General features: G+C 50.5%; 1 protein-coding gene and 1 long non-coding RNA gene across 3 annotated transcripts; one reads left to right on the forward strand and one right to left on the reverse strand.

Annotated features, from left to right (window-relative positions):
• Positions 1-438: 438 nt before the first annotated feature.
• Positions 439-15681, forward strand: Rae1 (ribonucleic acid export 1). Of its 2 annotated transcripts, none has more exons than XM_006985342.4 (12): positions 439-566; positions 2726-2820; positions 3513-3617; positions 5472-5564; positions 7415-7501; positions 8216-8302; positions 8403-8474; positions 9470-9577; positions 12450-12556; positions 12628-12703; positions 13180-13374; positions 15256-15681. In XM_006985342.4, exons 2-12 carry the CDS (start codon positions 2731-2733, stop codon positions 15340-15342), a joined length of 1107 nt encoding a protein of 368 aa, XP_006985404.1. In that variant the 5' UTR covers positions 439-566; positions 2726-2730; the 3' UTR covers positions 15343-15681. The 2 variants fall into 2 exon arrangements, with proteins under 2 accessions (XP_006985404.1, XP_076427397.1); XM_076571282.1 differs by having other exon boundaries at positions 503-743.
• LOC121828962 (uncharacterized) lies at positions 13370-20585 on the reverse strand. Its single transcript, XR_013050968.1, has 3 exons — positions 20424-20585; positions 19640-19796; positions 13370-14647 (listed from the first exon to the last, which is right to left on the reverse strand). It is a non-coding gene; the product is annotated as an uncharacterized LOC121828962 (long non-coding RNA).
• Between the last annotated feature and the right edge of the window lie 867 nt (positions 20586-21452).

The following is a 21452-nucleotide window of genomic DNA, read 5'->3' on the forward strand; positions in this document are numbered from 1 at the left end:
TCTGCAAGAGGTCACTGCTCTTGACCGCTGAGCCTCCTCTGAAGCCCCACTATCATCCGAGACGTTTAAACAACGATAAATGAGCCGGGCAGTGGTGGCACAAGCCTTTAATCCCAGCACTCGGGAGGCAGAGGCAGGGGGATCTCTGTGAGTTCGAGGCCAGCCTGGTCTACAGAGTGAGTTCCAGGAAAGGCGCAAAGCTACACAGAGGAAACCCTGTCTCGAAAAACCAAAAAAGAAAAGGAAAAAAAAAAAAACAATAAATGTACAAGTGAAAACAACTCCCTTTCTCAACTAGTTGTCTGGCAACTGCCAAGACCGACTTTCACGGATCCATAAACTCCTGGCATCAGGACTTCCCCTTGACTTCAGTAGAGCTTTTGCGCATGTGCGCCCGCCTTGAGCCCGGAGGAACATCGTTCCCGACACCTTCCGGGCAGTCCCGGAAGTGGCTTGTGGCGCATGCGCGGTGCCCCTGTGGTAACGGGGCCGTTTCCACCGGCGTGAGGCGGACTCGGAGATCTGGGGTCTCCTGGCCGCGCCCCCTCCGCCCCCGGTCAGAGCAGGTTCGTGGCTTCGCGGCCCTCCGCGTGCCCAATTCTCGGGTTGTCGCGCGGCGAGACCCGGTCCCCGCCGGCCGCGCTCCCTCGCGAAGCCTGGGCCTCGTGGGGAAACCGAAGCCGGGCAGGCTGCGCCCCTCTGCAGCCCTCCGTGTGCGTGCGCGCGCCGCCCAGGCCACGGAGGTGGGGAGAGGGCGAGGGAGACGCGGCGGGCGGCGGGTGTGCCCGTGGGCGCCCCGACGGGAGGGGGGCGCGGCCGACCGGCGGGCGTGGGCGCGCACCTGGGAGGTGGAGGCCCGCAGTTCAAGACCATCCTGAGCTACCAGAGTAGGTTTTCAGGCAGCCCGGGCTGCAGGAGACCTTGTTTCAAAAGCCCAAGAGAGCATCCATCCCTTATAGATGCTCGGGCTGGAGAGATGGCTCCGCCTTGTGCCCGAGCTCGGCCGCTCACGGCCGCCAGCAGCTGCAGGGCATCCGAAGCCCTCTTCTGGCCTCCGTGGACACCGCACTCATGTGCACGTACCCACACAATGATCTCAAGATAAATCTTTACACAGTAGAGGAGCTTGCTGGTTCAAGCACTGAAAGTGGGTTAGTTTCTTAACGCCAGGAAGCAGAGATTAGTATTTCCGGTTTAAAGGTGGGAAATTCACAGTCTTAATTCACATTCCCAAGCCGCACAGCTATACAGAAGCCCTGTCCTTCATTTGCTGGCTCATGCAAGCAGGAAACCTGTGAGTCAGTGCATCTCTCCATGTACAGGCAGGTTTGTAGTCAACAACCCTGTCTCACTAGTTATCATAGATGTGAACGAGCTAACTGTGGCTCTCACCTTCTGTCTGTTATAAAGCCAGCGGAACACAAACGCGTTCCCAAAATTCCTTGCCGTTTCCCCTTTCTGTGTTTTAAGGAAGCAACCCTTATTGGCAAGTGGATTGAAAGGGTGTTAGCTTCCCTTTGGAAAGGTGGCTGACTTGGTAGACTTCTGGGTGTGAAAGTTTGCCAGTTAGTAACAGTTCGAAGTGTTTTGAAAGAAGACCTACGGTGCACAGATGGTTTCCTTGGAAATGATATTGTTTATTGCATTCAGCGTGTGCTAGACCATGCAAATGTTTTTCTTTTCTTTAAACACATTCTCTTGTAGACTAGGCTGGCTTCAGACTTCCTGTTTAGTTAGGGATGACCTGATCCTCCTAATGCTACCTCCCAAATGCTGAGATTACATGTGCCATCTCACCTGGCTGACCCCAACCTATTTATGTGTGTGGGCATGCATGCCACAGCCTGCATGTGGTGGTCAGATCCTGGGGATCAGACTCCAGTTTCCAGGCTTGTACATCACATATCGTTACTGCCTGAGCCATCTCCCTGGCCACTTGTGTATAATTTCGTGTGGATCTCAGAGCAGCCCTGGAGAATGTGCACTGTTCTCTGCACAGCAGGAAAGAGAGTGACAGGTGGGCCTGGGAGACTGTGATGTTCAAGAAAAGCCTGATGGTGAGGGTTCTTGCTGACTCTGAATCTATAGTCACACCAGGCCTTTTAGTTCTCAGTGGGCCAAAGTGGATTGCTTTTCTTCAAGTCCTCAGAAGAAACCGTGGGGCTCCTGGCAGGACTGGTTGTTCTTTCTGGGTAGCTTCATGTAGACGTTGACCCAGAGTTCAGGAGGGAAGGGAGCTCCCAGGACGGGACCTTGAGCTCAGGAGGCCCTTCTGCCTCCTGCTGGGTGCCTGGTGTGTAGTTGTCTCTGGAGAGTGAATGGCTCTCTCCTGGTTGCTGACTAAGATGCTGTAACATGTCAGTGTTGGTGCCTTTGTGCTGGCAAGGGCATCCAGTAGAGAGGAGTGTGGGAAATTCTCCCTCCATGGTTTGTAGAGGCTAAAACTGCTCTAAAAAGACCAGAGGTTGTTTATGAGCCAGGATCAATGTAGCCCTGGCCGTCCTGGAACTCACTATAGACCAGGCTGGCCTCCCTCTGCCTGAGCGTGGGATTGTACCGTGCTAGGCAAAAAGGCTCCTTTAGAAGACATTCTACTTGCTGCACATTTAAATCTCTACTGAAGAGCAAGGCCTGGCTTAGCATCAGAGTGCTTGTCCCTCTGCGATGTGCTCTGTATCGCCTAAGGAGGGCCTGTCCTCAACATCTTCCACTTTGTGTCTTACAGCCAACATGAGTCTGTTTGGGTCAGCCTCTGGATTTGGGACTGGTGGGACCAGCATGTTTGGGAGCACAACCACAGATAATCACAACCCAATGAAGGTATCACTCAGATCCTCAAAGGGAGTACAAAAAGAGTCAGGCCACAAGCCACATACTGCTGGCAGCTGGAGAGGCAGAGAGCCTGAGAGCCTCCTGTGGGGTGAAGAGAAGTGGGGTGGGGTTGGGGGGTCTCTGGTTGGCCTAGGAGATGCCTGTGGGATGAAGCTGAGAAACAGCAGAGCACAAAGCTCATCCTCTGCAGAATTAGTGTCTTGTCCTCACTTCCAGCTTGCCACAACTGTCCAGTCTACCTGTGAAAGCCAAAGCTTCCCAGGGCCCGCTGAGAACTGCAGCAGACACAGACCTAAACCAGAGCCATCTCACTGGCTACTTCTGCATAATTTTAGTGTGGCTCTCTGAGCAGCCCTGGAGAATGTGCACTGTTCTGTTTGCACAGCAGGAAAGTGAGGACTGGGGGTGGGGGGCAACTTGGCCAAACACTTGGAGTAGGTGGGGGCCACCTTGTCCAGATGCTGTCTTTGTGCCTTTCATTAACGTGATTCTAAGCCAGCAGCTCTGGTATTTTCCCTGACCTGCTTATTATTCCTGTTTTTGATCAAAATGAGGAAAGGTCAGATCCAGTTAGCTCTAAAGGCAAGGAGAGATGAGTTCCAAGTGTTGGGTGATTGGTAAGAAGGGAAGCCGCCTTATGGTGACGATGTTTGCGTTTTAACTCTGACCTTCCTCCCCAGGATATCGAAGTAACGTCTTCTCCTGATGATAGCATCGGTTGTCTGTCTTTCAGCCCACCAACCTTACCAGGGAATTTCCTTATTGCGGGATCATGGGCTAATGATGTAAGTGCCGCTCAGCATTCTGTGAGTGAGTCTAAGACATGGTGTAGAAGCTGTGCATCCTTCTGAATGGCAGCACCACAGCCCAGCACTGCCCAAAGGTTCCCCATTCCTGACTCAACTGCACTGTTTATACTGTTTGTTTGAGGGTTTTTGTTACTGTTGTTTTTGGTTTTTTGTTTTGTTTTATACGTGGTTTTGCTGCGTAGCCCTGGCTGTCCTAGATCTCACTCTGTAGACCAGACTGGCCTCGAACCCAGAGATCTCCCTGCCTCTGCCTCCTAAGTGCTGGAAATAAAGGCATGCACCACCACTGCCTGGCCTTATATTGTTTGTTAAGAACCTTTCTTGGCATTCAGCAAATGTTCTTCAGGTGAATTTTGAACTTTAAATACCTTTAAGACTTTAAATAACAGGGCAGATTCTTCACAGACTGCTATTAGCCACTTTGTACACTAAGCTCAGTGAGTGCATGAAGGAAAATGGGAGAAATGGGCATAGATGTCAGGAGGCTCCACACAACAGCAGGTCCAGACCATTCTGCTACATTCATGATCAGAAAGAAGTGTGTGTGGTAGGCTCCTTTTTTTTTTTTTTTCCCTATCAAATTTGTAAAAGTAAGCAGCTTTGATGAGTCGTAGTATGTATGAGCGGGGCAAGCTGGAGCCTTAAGTACTGCTGGTAGCCAGGCTAGTCGCAGCAGCTCGTGACAAGTCTTTCTATTTAAGCCTTTTGTCCTGTTGACTCTGCATCTGGAACTTGAGGGACGGCTGATACTTCCCTTCACGTCCCCAGAGTTAGAGACTGCTCATGTTTGTGCTTCAGGACATCAGCTTCGTGTGTGTGTGTGTGTGTGTGTGTGTGTGTGTGTGTGTGTGTGTGTGTGTGTGTAGAGAGAGAGAGAGAGGGAGAGAGAGAGAGAGAGAGAGAGAGAGAGAGAGAGAGAGAGAGAGAGAGAGAGAGAGACCGGGAAACAGATCTGCACAGCTAAGCTTGGTGCCCTCAGGACCAGGGCTGTGTGAGGCCCTGCGTCCCATTCCCACTACCACAGAAAACCCAAGTCTAGGGGCATGCTTAGGTAAGACCTGCAACTGCTGTATAGGACCACCAGACTTGGCCATATAGAAGAGTTTGGAGAAAGATTCCAAACTGCCTGCAGCAGGGAGGATGTGAAGGTGAGCAAGCTTATTTTACTCATTTCATCTGCTATTTAAAGATTAGAAGAAAACCAGGTTTTGTGGCACACACCCTGGAAGGTGGAACAGGAGGATCACAAGTTCAGGGTCATCCTCAGCTTCATAGTGAGTTCAAAGCCAGCCTGGGCTATGTGAGAGACCTTACCTCAAAAAAATAAACCAAGTTAGAAGTACATTCAAAGATGGACAGGGTGAGAATGCAGGTGAGGAAAACTGCAGGTACAGAAGTAAAGAGGCGTAGGGTCCCACCTTGTGTTCCTCCCATTTTTCTTAGATGTGTGTGCATTGACGGAAGTCTGAATGCACAGAACTTAACTAGTCTTTCTGGTGGAATTTATTTTCTAACCACGGTTACAAAATCTGCAAAATGCATAATAAGAAAATGATATTGGAAGCATTATAGTAGAAAGATGGGCTTCTTCAGGCCTGAGTGACTGCTGAGCCAGCAGCCTAGCTGTGGTGTTAGGTGTGAGCGGTACCCTCTGTGTGCTTCTGTGGCTCAGCAGTGGGAAGGGAGCTGCTTGCTTGTACATTTCACTTGGTTTGCACTTGAAAGTCAGATAACTGGATTGATGTAAGAGCCTACAGTGAACTGTACTGGATGTGTGCACACTAGAGACCAGGAACCGCCCTGTTCTCATTAACTTGTCTTGTCTTACAGGTTCGCTGCTGGGAAGTACAAGACAGCGGGCAGACCATTCCGAAAGCCCAGCAGATGCACACTGGGCCAGTGCTCGACGTCTGCTGGAGTGATGTATGTCTAGTTTCCTTTTGGTGTTTTGAGACGGGGTCTGTATTAGTTACTCTTTCATTGATGTGACAAAACACCATGACCAAGGCAACTTCTAAAAGAAAGTGTTTAATTAAACATATGACTTAGGTTAGGGTCCATGATGGCAGAGCAAAAGCCCACGCAGCAGGAACAGTTAAGAGGTCCCCATCTTGATCTGCAGGTAGAAGGTAGAAACACTGAGGATGGTTTGAAACCTCAAATGCAAGAGCCCATGGGGGCCATTCTCACTCGAACCACCACAGGGTCTCATAGTGCAGCCTTGGCTGGCACAGAACTCTGAGATTTACAAGCCTTAACTTTCCGAGCTCCCAATATCTCAGCAGATTTATCCTTTTGTAGCAAAATGCTTAAGGCCAGAAGTGTCTTGGTTTCCAAAGCTTTTGAATTTGGTAGGCAATTGGATTGTGGTAGCACTCAATATTAGAGCCTGTCAGGATTTCCAGTTAAGGGTATTAACCTTGTAGCCTGAATATTTCACTGGGGATTCTGCATTTCCAAATATTTGTACAGGATTTATTTCCTTCCCTTTTCCTGTCCTTAGAGAAGGACCTTTTCCCTTTCTGGGCATGTGCATGCTTGATAAGAGTTCTGTGACAGGTGTACAGAGCCTGTTCTAAGGCTTTTTGTTTTGCTTTGTTGAGACACAGGGTTTCTCTGTAGACCAGGATGGCACTGAACTCAGAGATCCACCTGCCTCTGCCTCCATAGTGCTGGGATTAAAGGTGTGCGCCACCACATCATCCTGCTTGCTTTGTTTGGTTTCTTTTATTTATTTATTTATTTATTTATTTATTTATTTATTTATTTATTTATTTATTTATTGGAGCTGAGGATCGAACCCAGGGCCTTGCGCTTGCTAGGCAAGCACTCTACCACTGAGCTAAATCCCCAACTCCTTGTTTTTTTAAATTATTATTAGCGATGCGCGTTATGGCTTGAATGTGAAGTGCTACACAGGTTCTTGGTTTTGTTTTTGTGAGTATGGATGTTTCACCTGCATGTATGTCAGTGCATACTTTTGAAGGGTGTGGAACCTTTTGGACGTATGAGACTTAGATGTTAGATGTGAGCTATAGAGGCAGAGCTAGATACCTATAGATTACCTGAGGATGCCGAGATGTGACAGGTGAGGATCCCAGGTGTTGTCCCTCTGCTGATGAGAAGCTCTGAGGTAAAAGAAATCCTTCTGCTAAGATGTTTTGGTCAGATTCGGTATGGCAGTAAAGTGGACTTACTATGTCATTTCTTGAAGCCTTTTGTGTCTCTGGATGTATAGTGAGCTGAAGTTGGTTTTGTTTTTTGTATTTGTGGGTGTGATGTGTATATGGTGGTGTTGATGTTTCTCCCACTTGTGGGTCTTTATCTGTCTGGCTTGGCAGTGATCTTTGCCCATTAAGTGTTTCGCCAGCTGACACTTGGTTTTCATTTTGTAGCTTTCAAAGCCACTTGATTTTTTTATTGTTTTATTTCCTGGTTTTCTTCGAGACAGGGTTCCTGTGTGTAGGCCTGGCTGTCCTGGAACTCCCTTTGTAGACCAGGCTGGCTTTGAACTCAGAGATCCACCTGCCTCTGCCTCCCAAATGCTGGGATTAAAGGCACGTGCTACCACCGCTGGGCACCACTTTATTTCTTAGAGATCCTGTTTCTACGTGAGCTCTTAGTAGTCAGTTTCTAGTTGTATTGCTTACAAGACTAGTTTGCTGTGTGCTAGCTCTTAAATATAGGAAAATGCAGAGCAGATGCATGACCCAGCTCTTGGGTGTCGTGGAGACTTAACTTTTGCTCCTTAAGCAGACTCTGTTTTATTTTAGGATGGGAGCAAAGTATTCACAGCATCGTGTGATAAAACAGCCAAGATGTGGGACCTGAACAGCAACCAGGCCATTCAGATAGCACAGGTGAGAAGTCTTTGTGGGTGGGCTCAGGAGACAGCACTAAACAGTCTGGCTTACATCGTAAGCACCCTCACTTGTACCAGATTTTGCAGAGGACTTTGCCACAGGTCTCCCATGTCCACGTAGGTGGTGACAAGCATTGGTAAAGACAAGAGCAGACGGTCCTGACCAGTTTGGCTTCCAGCCCGTGTGTGACTTGCCGGTCATTGTTCCCTTGTCCTTCAGCGGGTGTTGGCTGGTGCCTGCCATGTACCCGCGGACCATTGTCACCTCGGGCAGCAGGCTGGGTCTCGGTGTGAAGACCAGAGAGTAGTGAAGGCCCTGCCAGAGCCGCTGTAGTGAAGGGTAGGGAGACTGCTGACACGGGCTTCGCAGCCCTCCGCTGAAGGCATCTCTCAGCCTCCTCAGTGAAGTTTCCTCTTAGTAAACAGCAGCACCAGTAGCAGTCCCCATTAGATCCTTCTAGATAGTTCTCAGGAAGGGCCTTACTGTCACAGCTAATTATGAGTGAGGGTAAGCTTGTGTTAGGACAGATCATAGGTGCAAGCCCCTGGGTAACACCCTTGGGTCCTGGGAAAGCACTAAAATGCCCTTTGATTTTGTTATTGTTGAATATAACCTAGTAGTTGATTTGATTAAGTCACTTCCTTTGAATTTCCACAACTAGAGCTATTGCTCGGTTGTTCAAGTGTCTCCCTGGTGTCTGTCTTTTAACAGCATGATGCTCCTGTTAAGACTATACATTGGATCAAAGCCCCGAACTACAGCTGTGTGATGACGGGGAGCTGGGATAAGACTCTGAAGGTATGCTGGGAGGTGGAGGGATTGTACGCTGGAGACGCTGTCAGGCCGTGCCGATGCCGGCCCTCAGCAGTCTCTCACCGCTGCTCCTCTCTGCTTTCAGTTTTGGGATACCCGGTCGTCAAATCCTATGATGGTCTTGCAACTCCCTGAGCGCTGTTACTGTGCAGATGTGGTAAGTAAAGAGCCTCACTTCTTTCCAGCAGCTGAGCAAATGCGGCTCCATGGCCTCCTGTGGTTTGTAGGTGATGGAAAGCCTTCAGCTTTAGCAGACTACTCGTACAGACATTTGGGGCTGCCTTTGTCCTATAGTGCTGCGTTCTGGATGTTTTCATTGGGACTGGACTTTAGACATATGTTTGAGCGTGTGCCCCTAGTCTCCTCTCCTCCCTCGTGGGGAGACAGCATGGTGTGATGGAAGAAGAATGCAGAGATCTTTGTGGATGGTTCCGATCTCTGGGACTGCCTGAGTAGGAGGGAAACTGGAGTGCTTCCTCCACGTCTGCTTAAGTCTTAGGGTTTGTTACAACTACCCAGGTAATTCCACAGAGGGGACCCATCCTGAGACAAGTGCACAGTGGGGGCTGATGTTCACAAACTATGCAGAAAATACCTGACCGAGCATGTTTGCTTATGCCTGTGACCCCAGTTGTCAGAGCAGAGGCAAGACAGTCTCTGAGTTCTAGGCCAGCCTGGTCTACAGCTCGAGTTCCAGGCTAGCAAGGGCACACAGAGTGAGACCCTGTCTCAAAAAGGAAAGAAACATCGGGTACTCAAAGACAGGAAGAAAACACACTGAAATACAGGCTGTTATCATATGAAGGGGTGGAGATGACCATCCATTCTCACTGGTGTCTCTAATACTTTTTAAGCATCCACATTTTTTAGTTGAAAAACTCTAAAGGACATGATAACAATGTGCCCGTCTTGATCAGGGTTCAAGATACTAGCCTATGCTGTGTAGCAAAACAAACAATAACAAAACTCAAAGCATCCCCACCACCCAGAGTAAAACAAATATGTGTGAGTGTTCTGCTTACAGGTGTGGTTTCTCTTGTGTTTTCATAAATACATTGCTACCACTGAATTAAACTTTTTGAAACATTAGAATTTTGTGACTAAAATGTTGTCTTCATGTCAAGTGTTGTGTATCTTTCTTCTGTTTCCCAGATATACCCAATGGCCGTGGTGGCCACTGCAGAGAGAGGCCTGATTGTCTACCAGTTAGAGAATCAGCCTTCTGAGTTCAGGAGGATAGAGTCTCCACTGAAACACCAGGTGGGTCAGAGACCATTGAAAAACATACATTTGGCACCTGCTGCATGCAAGATGGTGCTCGTGTGGGGCACAGGTATACAGTACCTGTTTTGAAAAGCTTGCTGATATGTTCAGAGAAAGTGAATTTAAAGAAACAAACACTGTGGCGGTGGTGGTGCACACCTTTAATCCCAGCACTCGGAGGCAGAGCCAGGGGGAGCTCTCTGAGTTCAAAGCCAGCCTGGTTTACAGAGTGAGTTCCAGGACAGCCAGGACTGCTTCGCAGAGAAACCCTGTCTTGGAAAAAAAAAGAAAGAAAGAAAAGAAAAGAAAAAAAGGGGAAAAGAAACAAAAGCACAGTTTTATATAAGCACTTATATCCATGGCTGAGCCAGACTTCCCTGTCCCCCAAAGGCCCCCCAAGTGGTTTAGTGCTACTGAGTGCTCCCAGCCCATCTGGGTGAACTAGGTCTGTCGCTCCAGCTCAGCCCTACCCTGACTGTAGGGCTGCAAGGCCTTCCTGCTCCCCTGCTCTAGGTCTTCTCCTAGCCTGTGTTTCTCCTCTCAGGAGAGGACTGAACCATCCTAGCCTTCTTCCTGCAGGGTCTGTGCACATGCAGCTTCTCTAGGTGCTGGCCAGGTTCTCTGGAGACTGGTTCCGTGTGAGCCCTCTTGCCCTGCAGCCTTTGCAGGAACCTGACATAGTCCATCACTAAGTTTCTCTCTAGCACTTCACTAAAGCGTGCCCTAGTCTGGTTCATCCTGGGAAGCAGGCCATCCTTGCCTCTTCCAGAACCGTCTCTGGTCCTTCCCTTCACAGTTCAGAGTCTTCCTCCCCACCCCTCCCACTCTTCTCCCTTTCTCCACTAAGCCCTGTGCCCATGGCGTCACAGAAAGCATTTGGTAATGATGCACTGCCATCAGGAATCTGGAGCACTTTGCCCTTCAGATAGAGGTCACTCTTGAGTCACCTTTCTCCTCTCCCTTCTCAACCAGCAGGCTTCCCCAGTTCCTTTCTCGCTCTTCCTAACACCCCCAATCCCAAGTCTTCCTAGCAGCTACATAAAACTGTATGCAATGATTTCTTGGAAATGACACACAAAAACATAGGCAAGAAATGAATAACCCAGGGGACCACATCAGACAAGCTTCAGCATAGGAAGGAAGCAACCAGCAATGAGAAACCTGCAGGGAACAGACTAGTGAGGGATAGTGAGGTATTTGTATTGTTAAGGAGTTACCTTTTAAAGGGTGTGAAGAATTTGTAGCAAAACCAATGACCCGATTCAAAATTTCTCCAAAGAGAACGACCTGGCCAGCAGGTATGTGATCCCAGGAGAGCCCTGAGACAGCACTTCCTGCAAGGGGGACCACTGTTTCCAGACGGTCAGAAGGTGGCGCCTTAAGAAATGGTGCCATGGTTGAGGGCACTTGCTGCACAGTAACGAAGACCTGAATTCAGATCCCAGCACTCATGTGACAAGATGGGCCTGGGCTAATGTACGCTGTAACCTCAGTGCCAAGGGAGCTAGAGAGACTGTCTTAACAACACACAGAAAGTTCCTGTGCATTTATTCAGATGTTGGCACACATACACTATGTGTGTGCGCGCAAGAAACACAAAAGTAAGAAAGATAGCAACTGTTGGCAAGGGTATGGCAAAAGCTCCTGCACCATGAAAGTGGCCCAAAGTGCCTGAGGATTTGGGCACAGCCAAATAGAATTACTGTCAGGTCAGACACTTCTAAGAAGGAAATCAGGCCTGGTGGTGCTGGTGGTGGCAGTGGCAGCTGCGGCCTATGCCTTTAATCCCAGCACTCAGGAGGCAGAGGCAGTGTTGTTTTTTTCTCTTTTGGGGAGCCTGCCACCCAACTCCCAAATAAATCACACATGGAGGCTTATTCTTAATTATGAATGCCTGGCTTTAGCTTGGCTTGTTTCTAGCCAGCTTTCCTTAACTTAACCCGCCTGTCTTTTGCCTCTGGACTTTTCCTGTTCTCTTACTTCTGTAAATCTTCCTCTTGTTCTGTGGCTTGTTGTGTGTGGGTGGCTGGACCTTAATGTCATACTCCTTCTCTGACTACTTCTCTTTTCCCTCCCATACTTCTCTATTTCTTCTCTCTGCCTGCCAGCCCTGCCTATCCTTTCTCCTGCCTTGCTATTGGCCATTCAGTTCTTTATTAGACCATCAGGTGTCTTAGACAGGCACAGTAACCCAGCTTCACAGAGTTAAACAAATGCAATGTAAACAAAAGTAACACACCTTAAAATAATATTCTACAACAAGCCAGGGCTGCACAGAGAAACCTGTCTCAAAAACAAACCAAAGGTGTTAAAGAATGCTCCTTTTAGTATAGTAGGCTCGTGTAGCCAAGTGAGTGGGCGTTCACCCCTAAAACGAAGGAGGCTGGTCATTGCACAGTGGATGAACTTAGGGGCTGGTGTAGTAACTGAAGTGAGCCAGGACAGGACAACAGCCTAACCAGGTCCTCGTGCATGTGATCACCAAACTACTGACTTTGCTGTGTGTCCCTGTCCAGGGTTCCCTATCCGAGGACTGGCTGCCACACTGCCCCCTGGCTAGGGAAACAGGAACAGACATTGGGTGTCTGACCTGAAGGGTGCCTGCTGATCAAAGTGAGACCCTGCTCTGAGCACAGCCGAGCAGGGCTGGAGCCTTGGCCTTGGAGGGCTGTGCTGGATAGGGCAGCTTCAGTTGTGCACAGATGGGTCCTGGAGCCGAGGAAGGTTAGAGTGGGGGGACAAAAATACCTTTGTGTTTGAGTCATGGTTTGGGTTCTTCTAAAACCTAAAAATGGGTAACGTTTGTTCATGTTAACTAATACTTACTTACATGTTGATAATGATCCTTCCCCTTTTATTTTAATCATAGCATCGATGTGTGGCTATTTTTAAAGACAAACAGAACAAGCCGACAGGTTTTGCTCTGGGAAGTATTGAGGGCAGAGTTGCCATTCACTACATCAACCCTCCAAACCCGTAAGTGACACTGCCTGGGATGCTCTTCCAACTGGTTCTGAGAGGAAACTGAGATGTCGTCTGCTTTTCAGGGCCAAAGATAACTTCACCTTCAAATGCCATCGATCCAATGGCACCAACACTTCAGCTCCTCAAGACATCTATGCAGTACGTTCCAGCAGCATTCCATCATGAAGAGAAAGAAACCCCCTGGAACCAGACTTGGAGCTGGCTCTCCAATGCATTGGGACCAGAAGTCCTAGAAGAGCCTGTGTTTGTGTTTGCAGACTTCAGTGTTCTTTACAAACCTGTTGACTGGCTCTGTTCTAGATGTGCTTGGAATGTGAGCTTGTGACATGGGGCACTGGCATTTCTGCCATGTGGGTGTCCATAGACAATTTCCACACATAGTGATGCTCAAGAAACTTGTTTGCTAAAAGAAATCCCACACATTTTGCTGAGGTTATGGCTTGGTGCAGCCAGTGGGTGCAAATGTGAATTCCTATCTGGGGAGCTGCCAGTTGCCTTAGGCAGCATGGCCAAGGAGTGAAATGTGCCCATGTGTTTGGTTTCTTGACTTGAGCTGGGAGCTGTACTGGCAGCAACCTGCTTCTGCTTCTCACTGTGCATATCACCCTTTGCAGGTGAATGGAATTGCCTTCCATCCTGTCCACGGCACCCTTGCCACTGTGGGGTCTGATGGTAGGTTCAGCTTCTGGGACAAAGACGCCAGGACAAAACTGAAGACTTCAGAACAGTTAGACCAGCCCATAGCGGCTTGCTGCTTCAATCACAACGGAAACATATTTGCCTATGCTTCCAGCTACGACTGGTCCAAGGTGAGAACTTCCAAGCCCGCTCTGGGCCCTCCCTCTCAGGCTCTGGGGCCAAAGGTCCGAGTTTGAATTGTAAATTCCTCTTGGACTTGAGCACCCTTGACCAGGCCATTGCCACCTCCCTGTGAAGAGACTGCAGCCTGACTCTCGGTGTGGGGTTCAGTGTCATCTTCAGTCACATCTTGGCACAATGGGAATGTTTTGTCAAGGAGAGCCATCGTGAGCTCCTTCTTATCTTGAACACAAAACATGGGCGTGCTGGGGAGAGGAGGGGTCACCAAGGTGTTGCTCTGATGACATCGTTTGGTTTGCACAGGGAGAGTAAAGGAGCTGGCAGGGTTCTGGCTGCATCTTGAGGCATTGCAGGTGGTGATATGTGGTCTTGGGGCCATACCTCAGACCTTAGAGAGTGTCTATTGGAGGAAGTGCCTCCAGTTCATTCCTCATGGTTTTCATTTCTCTGCCCTTTGCTATACAATGCCTTTTCCCACTCTCCTTGCTTCTGATGAAGTCCCCAGTCTCACAGTGGCTTGCCCATCTGTCTCAATTTTTGTTCCTTCCTTCCTACCCCACACAAGTTCCTACTCCATTTCTCTACACTGTTCTCTCCCTGCTTTGCCAGAGAGCACACACATGCCAGCCTTAGAGAACCTGCTTGGCACCTTCTCGGCATCCATCCACTTCCCATGTGTGTCTACACGCTGCAGCTGGGGTGCTGAGATGTGCTCGGTCTCCCTGTCAGCTCTGGAAGCCTCCTTTCTGTTTGATGAATGCTTTAGCTCTGCTTCCCACAGCTGCTCTTCTGGAGGCTGCTCCTGCCCTCTTGCCAGTCTTCCTCTTCCAGTGAGGGGCAGCCTCAAGGTTCTGTAGGTGTCGCATTCCTGCGGCTCCAGTCTGCACAGCTGCTGCCTCCTGGCTCCCCATTTCTCTTTAGAGTGTTTCCAGGCTTAGCCAGAGTTACACCCTCATGGCAGCTAATAATTGTCTCTGGCTCCAGTTCCAGGCCTTCTGTGTCCTTTTCTGGCCACTGCAGGCATGTGGTGAACCTACATATGTTCAAACATGCATGGCCACACACACATGTAAACAAATCTTTAAAAAACACTGCATTTTGCTGTGAATGGTGGTTCACACTACAGTTGCATCACTCGGGAGACTGAGGCAAAGGATCACAAAGCCTGAGTGGCTTGACAAGACCCTCTTCAAACTTAAAGCAGGCTGTGTATAGCTCAGTAGCAAAGTGCTGGCATTGTGGTGAGGCTCTTGGTTCAATCCCCTGCACCGCCAAAGAAAAGGCAAAAAGAAAAAGCCTGCATTGTACCCTGAGCTCAGAGCACTAAACACAATAACCCAGGAGAGGAGAAAGCTCACTCTGTGAATACTGCTTAAAGAGTGGAGCCACAGCTGAGTGCACATTAACCCCAGCACTGGGGTAGCAGAGGCAGGCAAGCTCTATTGAGTTCAAGACCAGCCTGGTCTACATAAGTGAGACCCAGACGGGGGCTTTGGTACAGAGCCCTTCTGTGCCCCCACCGGCTGATGCCCCTTGACTTCTGCTCTCCTGGGAGTTGCCCCCTCTGTGGAATAGGTCCTCTCTGGTAAAATAAAGTACCATGGGTGAGCTTGGCCGTCTGTGAAACCTCTAGTCAGGGCTAGTGCTAAGCCTGGAACCCTGAGCAGTTGTCTTGGCAGTGAAGTCATAAAGGGGCCAGTACCCAGAAGACTAGGACCTGGCTCTGACTTCTGAGGGTAGAGGTCATGTATAACACAGGACTGTTAACATCCCATCCTTAACTCTACCTTCTCAGAGCAAGACTTGGTGTGGGTGTAGCTGTTGTCTTTAATACAAAGATCATTGGAGGTTTTTTTTTCCCCCTTCTTTAGGGACATGAGTTTTATAATCCCCAAAAGAAAAATTACATTTTCCTGCGTAACGCAGCTGAAGAGCTAAAGCCAAGGAATAAGAAGTAGTGGCCTGAAGCTGGGGGCTGTTGGAGTTTCCTGTCCACAACAGGTCATCTCTGCTCAAATTTGAGCCGCAGCTGTGGGTGGCCCACAGTCCTGGATGTGGCTCTTCCCCTCTGGAGGGACCGATGATCTTGTTCAGCGTTAGCCCAGCATCCTGGCGACCTGCCTTCTCTCCATTCCACTCCTGCTGCAGCTTCCCTGTAACGCTAAGGGAACTGAGATTCTCACGGAAGTCCAATCTTTTGGACATTGTGCCGTCCAGCAGCGTGCATTTGACAGTGTTGGGTGGGAACTGTTGATGAGCCCTGTACTCTGTTTTATAATAAAATATTTTGAAGATGGCCTGCTGATTCCCTTCATCCACTCCCCCTTTCCCTGACCCTCAGGAAATAGCCATCCCATCCCAGCATCAATGCTAGGTTCCAAGTTTATTATTTTTGTCAAGTTTGTTCCAAGTTTATTATTTTGCCCCTGAAAAGCTGTGTGAACCGCACACCATCCTGCATCAGAGTGAAGGGGCTGGTGTGATGTCCTGCCCTGAGAGAACAGTCATCTTTCCCAGCACTGAGGGTCTTCCACAGCTCTGTTTTAATCCCACAAAAACTGGAGACAGTGGGTCCTGGGTGACTGGTCTGCCTAAGGGCCTGAGAGTGCACTCTTAGTCCCAACTGCTCGACCTGAGACAGACAGACCTTGGAGTCCAGCAAGCAACTCGGTGAGACCCGGTCTCCAAGTACAAGTCAGAGAGGGCTGGGCTCTGTACAGTGCTGGCCACCCTGCGAGCCCTGGGCTTCACTCCCAGGGAACACTGCCGCTAGATCATTGACTGTCGTGTCTGCCTGGTTTCTCACATTACCAATAGGTTTGACGTGCAACAGGCTGTGTGTGTTTAAAGTCCATAGTGGCCTCTGATGGGAGGTAAATATATGTCCCTCTGCGGGTGTTTGAGGTGGAGAGATATGGGGCCTGTGTCCTGGTGGAGAGCCAGGAGCTCTGGAGAGTGGTGAGAAGAGGCAAGTGTGGGGTGGCTGCTGCTGGACCCCCATGAGCCTGCCTGGCCAGAGGAGCTGGCAAGAGGGATGGTATTCTGCTCATGAGACTGAGTGACCAAGCGTCTTAGTTTCATCTCCTGTTGCTGTGATGAAACACCCTGACAAAGCCAACTAGGGGAGAAAAGAGCTCCTTTAGCTCACAGTTTCAAGTTACAGTCTGTCCATCGTAGCACGGATCTGAGGAAGTCGCAGCAGTAGGCCCATGAGAGAGTTGGTCACATCACAGCCATAATCAGAAGCCAACAGATACGTGCATGTCTGTGCTCAGCATACTTCTCTCACACAGCTCAAAACCCCCACCTTGGGAATGGTACCCCCCCAGTAGGCAGGTCTTCTCATACCAGTGAACGCAATCAGGATAATTCTCACAGGACAACTTAATCTAGACAATCACTGACTGAGACTCCCTTTCCAGGTGATTGTAGATGGAGTCAATCTGACAAAGCTAACCATCACATCAGGGACAAGACTTAGCCAGCTTGATCCCCTCTGTCAAAACAACCAGGCTTCTGATTCCCTTATCTCAGCTCCTGGGCCTTCACACTGAAGATCCAGCGGTGAAAAGCACCCCCAAAAGTGCTGGTGGGACAGGACAGCTCTTCCGGCAGGGTACCCATCACTAAAGGGACCTGGATATGGCCAACCAGGAGCAACCTGGGTAGTCCAGAGGCCCATTAGGGTCCAGGGCTCGTAAGTGGGAGGAAAGCAGATCAGAAAGCGGCAGAGCCCATGAGAAGCCATGAAAGCAGAAGAGAACATTGGTCTGGAGCACAGGATGTATTGCTGTCAAGGAAGGAAGGCTCTGTCTGGAGGGGCCATAACCTGTCTCATGGAGACCCTTGGCCTCCAGCATGGTAAGAGGATAAGCGGTAATGCTTCACACCCCCGGGTGTGACAGTTGGTGACGGCGGCCACAGGCAGTGTGTAAACAGGAGCTTCTTGTAGTCAGGTCTGCTTGCGCACGCGCGCATATGTGTGTGTGTGTGTGTGTGTGTGTGTGTGTGTGTGTGTGTGTGTGTGTGTAGTCAGGTCCATGGACCCGGTGGGAGGAGGGCCTTGCCTTCCCCAGCCAGAGCCCAGTGACCCAGGATCATCGAGTGTGTGGGGTGTGAGTGAGTGTGTGTGTGTGCGTGTGCGTGTGCCTGTGTGTGTGTGTGTGTGGTGCAGCCCCAGCACTCGGAGCTGCACCTGTGCCTTGGGAGCCACTGCAGGCCACTGTGCAGCTGTCGCCAACAGCTGGACTTGGGGACTGAACCTCCACCCTGCACCATCGTGCGGCCACCAGTTGGCCCCATTATAATGCAGCAGTGTGTAATGAAATTAATACTCATATTAATATGAAATAGGAATATGAACTTAACATGAAATATTAATGTGAGATTAATATTAACAGCTGGATTTAATTTGGGGGGGGGAAAGGATCATGTAGCCCAGGCTGGTTTTGAACTTGCTATGTGAATGATGAGAACCTTATTTTTTAAAATATACTTTTTAAACCAGGCGGTGATGGTACACACCTTTAATCCCAACACTTAGGAGGCAGAGGCAGGCAGATCTCTGAGTTCAAGGCCAGCCTGGTCTATAGAGTGAGTTCTGGGACTGCCAGGGCTACACAGAGAACCCTTGTCTCAAAAATCCAAAAACCAAAGAAAACCCAAAACAAAAACGAACCAACCAAACAACCAGTCATTCAAGGTATGCCACACGTGCAGGTGCATGCAGAGGCCAGAAGAGGATGTTGTGCCCTGGAGGGGCACCACACTTGTTATGCAGTGCTGGGACTCGAACTCAGGCCTTCATGAATGCTAAGCAAGTACTCTACCCACGTCCCAGCCCTCCCAGCTGTATTTTTAATACAACTGTTTCCTTTGCAAATGGAGGCACTTTTGTTTGTCTTTAAGCCATGACGCTGAGAAGGATCCTCCAGTCTGCAGATGGCCGAGGGCTCCAAGACCTAGGAGGACCTGGGAGGGGACACTACTTGGCAGAATATGCATTAGTGGATTGGTGCTCCTATGCAGACGAAGACAAGTTGGGTGCTCTCTGGGAACAACCCTAACCGTCCCCAAAAGCCCTGAAAGGAAGCTTCTGGTGCTCTGGCCATTAGAGCTGAGAAACAGGCCAGCAGAAGGGACCCCCTGCTACTGCCTGAGGATGAGAGGGCAGGCAGGGTCAGGCTCTGCCTCCTCCTGAGCCTCCCAGGCATCCGTTAGGCAGATGCTATTCTGCTCTTTTACCCAAGGACTCTGGAGACGCAGTCTGGCCGAGGATGGGGCAGGCAGTGTGCGGCCTGGGCTGTCCTGACTGGAATCCACAGGAACCCGTGGTCCCTTTTCCGCCCACCCCATCGGGAGCTCACTCGAGTCTAGGTCACTGTCCTCCGGGGAGGAGAGAACTGAGCCTGGGTCCTGCAGCTGCAGAGCCCTATCACTCCGGTCACCACAACCCGTGCACCTTCCGCTCCTACCTCCCAAGCCAGGGCAGAAGACACCACTGTTGCTCCCTGTGCAGAAAAATCAAAACAGCCGGGCTGTGGCGGTGCGCACCTTTAGTCCCAGCACTCAGGAGGCAGAGGCAGGTGGATCTCTGAGTTCAAGGCCAGCCTGGGCTACAGAGTGAGTTCCAGGACAGCCAGGGCTACACAGAGAAACCCTGTCTCAAAAAACACAAAAACCATACAAACCAAAAGCAAAAGCAAAAACCAACCTACCAAACAACAAACAACCAGTCATTCAAGGCTTGAGAGGCCAAGAAATGGGGCTGAGGTCAAAGTTCAGGCAGACCCCACCCCGTGTGCCACAGCAGCTGAGGGGGTGTGGGGAGAAGAGCAGGAACCAGGCCAGGCTAGCCTCCCTGGGTGCCTTGACCTCCACCTCAGGTGCAGCAGCACCCTGACCTCTGCCCCCAGGGACAGCCGTATAGCCTGCCCCACTCCCACCCCCCACTCCCATCCCCCACTCCCACCCCCCACTCCCCACTCCCACCCCCCACTCCCATCCCCCACTCCCACCCCCCACTCCCACCCCCCACTCCCATCCCCCACTCCCACCCCCCAGCAAGCTGTGACTCTAAAGGATGTCTTCAGGCATCACCACATGTCCTCTGGGCTTGGTTACATCAGTACTATTGTGAGTCTCTCAGACTTGGCCTCGTGGTCACAAGATGTCTTCCAGACATCTCACATCTACTCAGGACAGAAAGAATGCTAAGGCTCGACTGAGGAATAACTCCGTTGACAGAATGCTTACCTTTCGTGCACAGAGCCCAGGGCTTGTTCCGCAGGACCACATACATCAAGCATGGTGGTGCACTCCCACAATACCAGCCATCAGTAAGAGGTTGGGGAGTTCGAGGCCATCCTTGGCCACATAGCAAAGTTGAGGGTAGCCTGGGAAACATGAGATCCTGCCTTAACAAAACAGTATGAAGAAAAAAGAAGAAGAAAAGGTGATTGCCAAGGTCTAGCATTGCCTAGTACTCGCTCTCATTAGGAAGGGGAAGCTGCAGAGGCCCCACAGACTTCCACCGGGGACTCCCTAGTTCAGATGGGAACATGTCGGGTGGAGAAGCAGCTGCGTTCACCCACACTCTCCTGTCCTAGTGGGAGAGGGAAAAGATGGCGGACAGGGTGTTCTCAGACAGCCCAGGGCTCCAGAGTACTGAGACAGGTTTCCGTGTCCACTGCCATCGTGCCTGAAGCCGTGTCCAGCCTGAGGTGGCCGAAGAGCAGCAGGAGTCACATTCAGCTGTCACTACTGCAGTGAGTGAGTGGTTTCTGTTTGTTTGCGTGCGTGCGTGCGTGCGTGCGTGCGTGCGTGCGTGAGTTCTCTTCTTCCACCTTTACATGGGTTCTGGGGATTGAACTCGGGTCTCTAGGCTTTCCACACAAGCACCTTTAACTCCCTGAGTCACCGTGCCGACCTCTGAGTCCAGAAAAGTCTTCAGAAAGCTGGCTTGCTCCAAGAAGTCTCTCACTTCCTTGTTGTGTAGCCTCTGGTCACTTGGTCCCCTCTCTGGGTCTCTGGCACCTACCTAGCCTTTGCTGGCGCCTAGGGCAGGATTTCCCCACTGAAACGGGATCCTCCACGACGCAGGGGCCAGTGATGACAGCATCACAGCGTGATGGCAGTTTCAGGCTTGTGCCAAGGGCTCCACCTCCAGAGCTGCTGACCACGTGAGCGTTATAATTATCCCCTGGTGGCAAGAGGGTTACAGAGGACTGGTCAGCCCCCGCCCCGCCCCCGTCCCTCTCCCGGCCAGCTGGGCAGCCTGTCTGTGTCTACACCATCAAGGCTGACAATTGGCTTTGCCAGCTGGGTAACGGGGCAGCCCAAGCCTGAAGCCTGCTCACTTCTGAGCTTGAGAGGAGTCTCCTCTTGCCAGGTGCTGCTGGCATCCACACACAGGTTTAGACAAACTTTGGTTAATTAGCTAGGATACCGACTAGCTGGGCTATGACCAACAGCACCCCACTGCAGCCCAGAGGATGGGGTGCCAAGGGGGTTCCCCATCTCCCCAGCCCTCAAAGCAGGGGACCTGGGCCTCTTCTAAATGAGATTGACAGGGTGAGATGGCGTCTTGGAGTTGGCTCAGGAGCCTCAGTCCACTCCAGCTGAAATCCAGACTAATGGATAACGGTGTAGTACCTAAGAATGGCCTTTTCTGGGTTAAGGTCACATAACCTAGGGGAATCCCCAGTGAAGGCCTTAGCAAGTACCACAGAGGCCAAGTGAACTTCATGATTAGTGGTGCGTGAGGCAACTGTCAGCACTCAAAACATGTCCCTGAGCCAAGCATGGAGGTGCAATGCTTGTGATCCCAGAACTTGGGAGGCTGAGGCAGGAGGATAGAAAGTTGGAGGTTGGCCTGGGCTACACAATGAGACCCTGTGTGTGAAGTGGCAGGGAGGGGAGTCTTCATTACAGCTGTCACTTCTGGGCTTTTCCAACCCGCCGTTCCCTACCTCCCACGTGGGGCTTGGTCCTTCCTGCCCTCTCTGCCCCTACTCAGTGCCCACGTGGGCACTGTGCCTGATGGAGATACCCACTATGCACACCTCGT

This window comes from Peromyscus maniculatus, chromosome 4 (genome assembly GCF_049852395.1).
Source record: "Peromyscus maniculatus bairdii isolate BWxNUB_F1_BW_parent chromosome 4, HU_Pman_BW_mat_3.1, whole genome shotgun sequence".
Taxonomy (NCBI): domain Eukaryota; kingdom Metazoa; phylum Chordata; class Mammalia; order Rodentia; family Cricetidae; genus Peromyscus; species Peromyscus maniculatus.

Coding starts and splice junctions, on each gene's coding strand:
- Rae1 (XM_006985342.4), top strand. CDS start 2,731: ATGAGTCTGTTTGGGTCAGCCTCTGGATTTGGGACTGGTGGGACCAGC. Junction 3,618..5,471: donor CGGGATCATGGGCTAATGAT/GTAAGTGCCGCT, acceptor CTTGTCTTACAG/GTTCGCTGCTGGGAAGTACA. Junction 5,565..7,414: donor TCGACGTCTGCTGGAGTGAT/GTATGTCTAGTT, acceptor GTTTTATTTTAG/GATGGGAGCAAAGTATTCAC.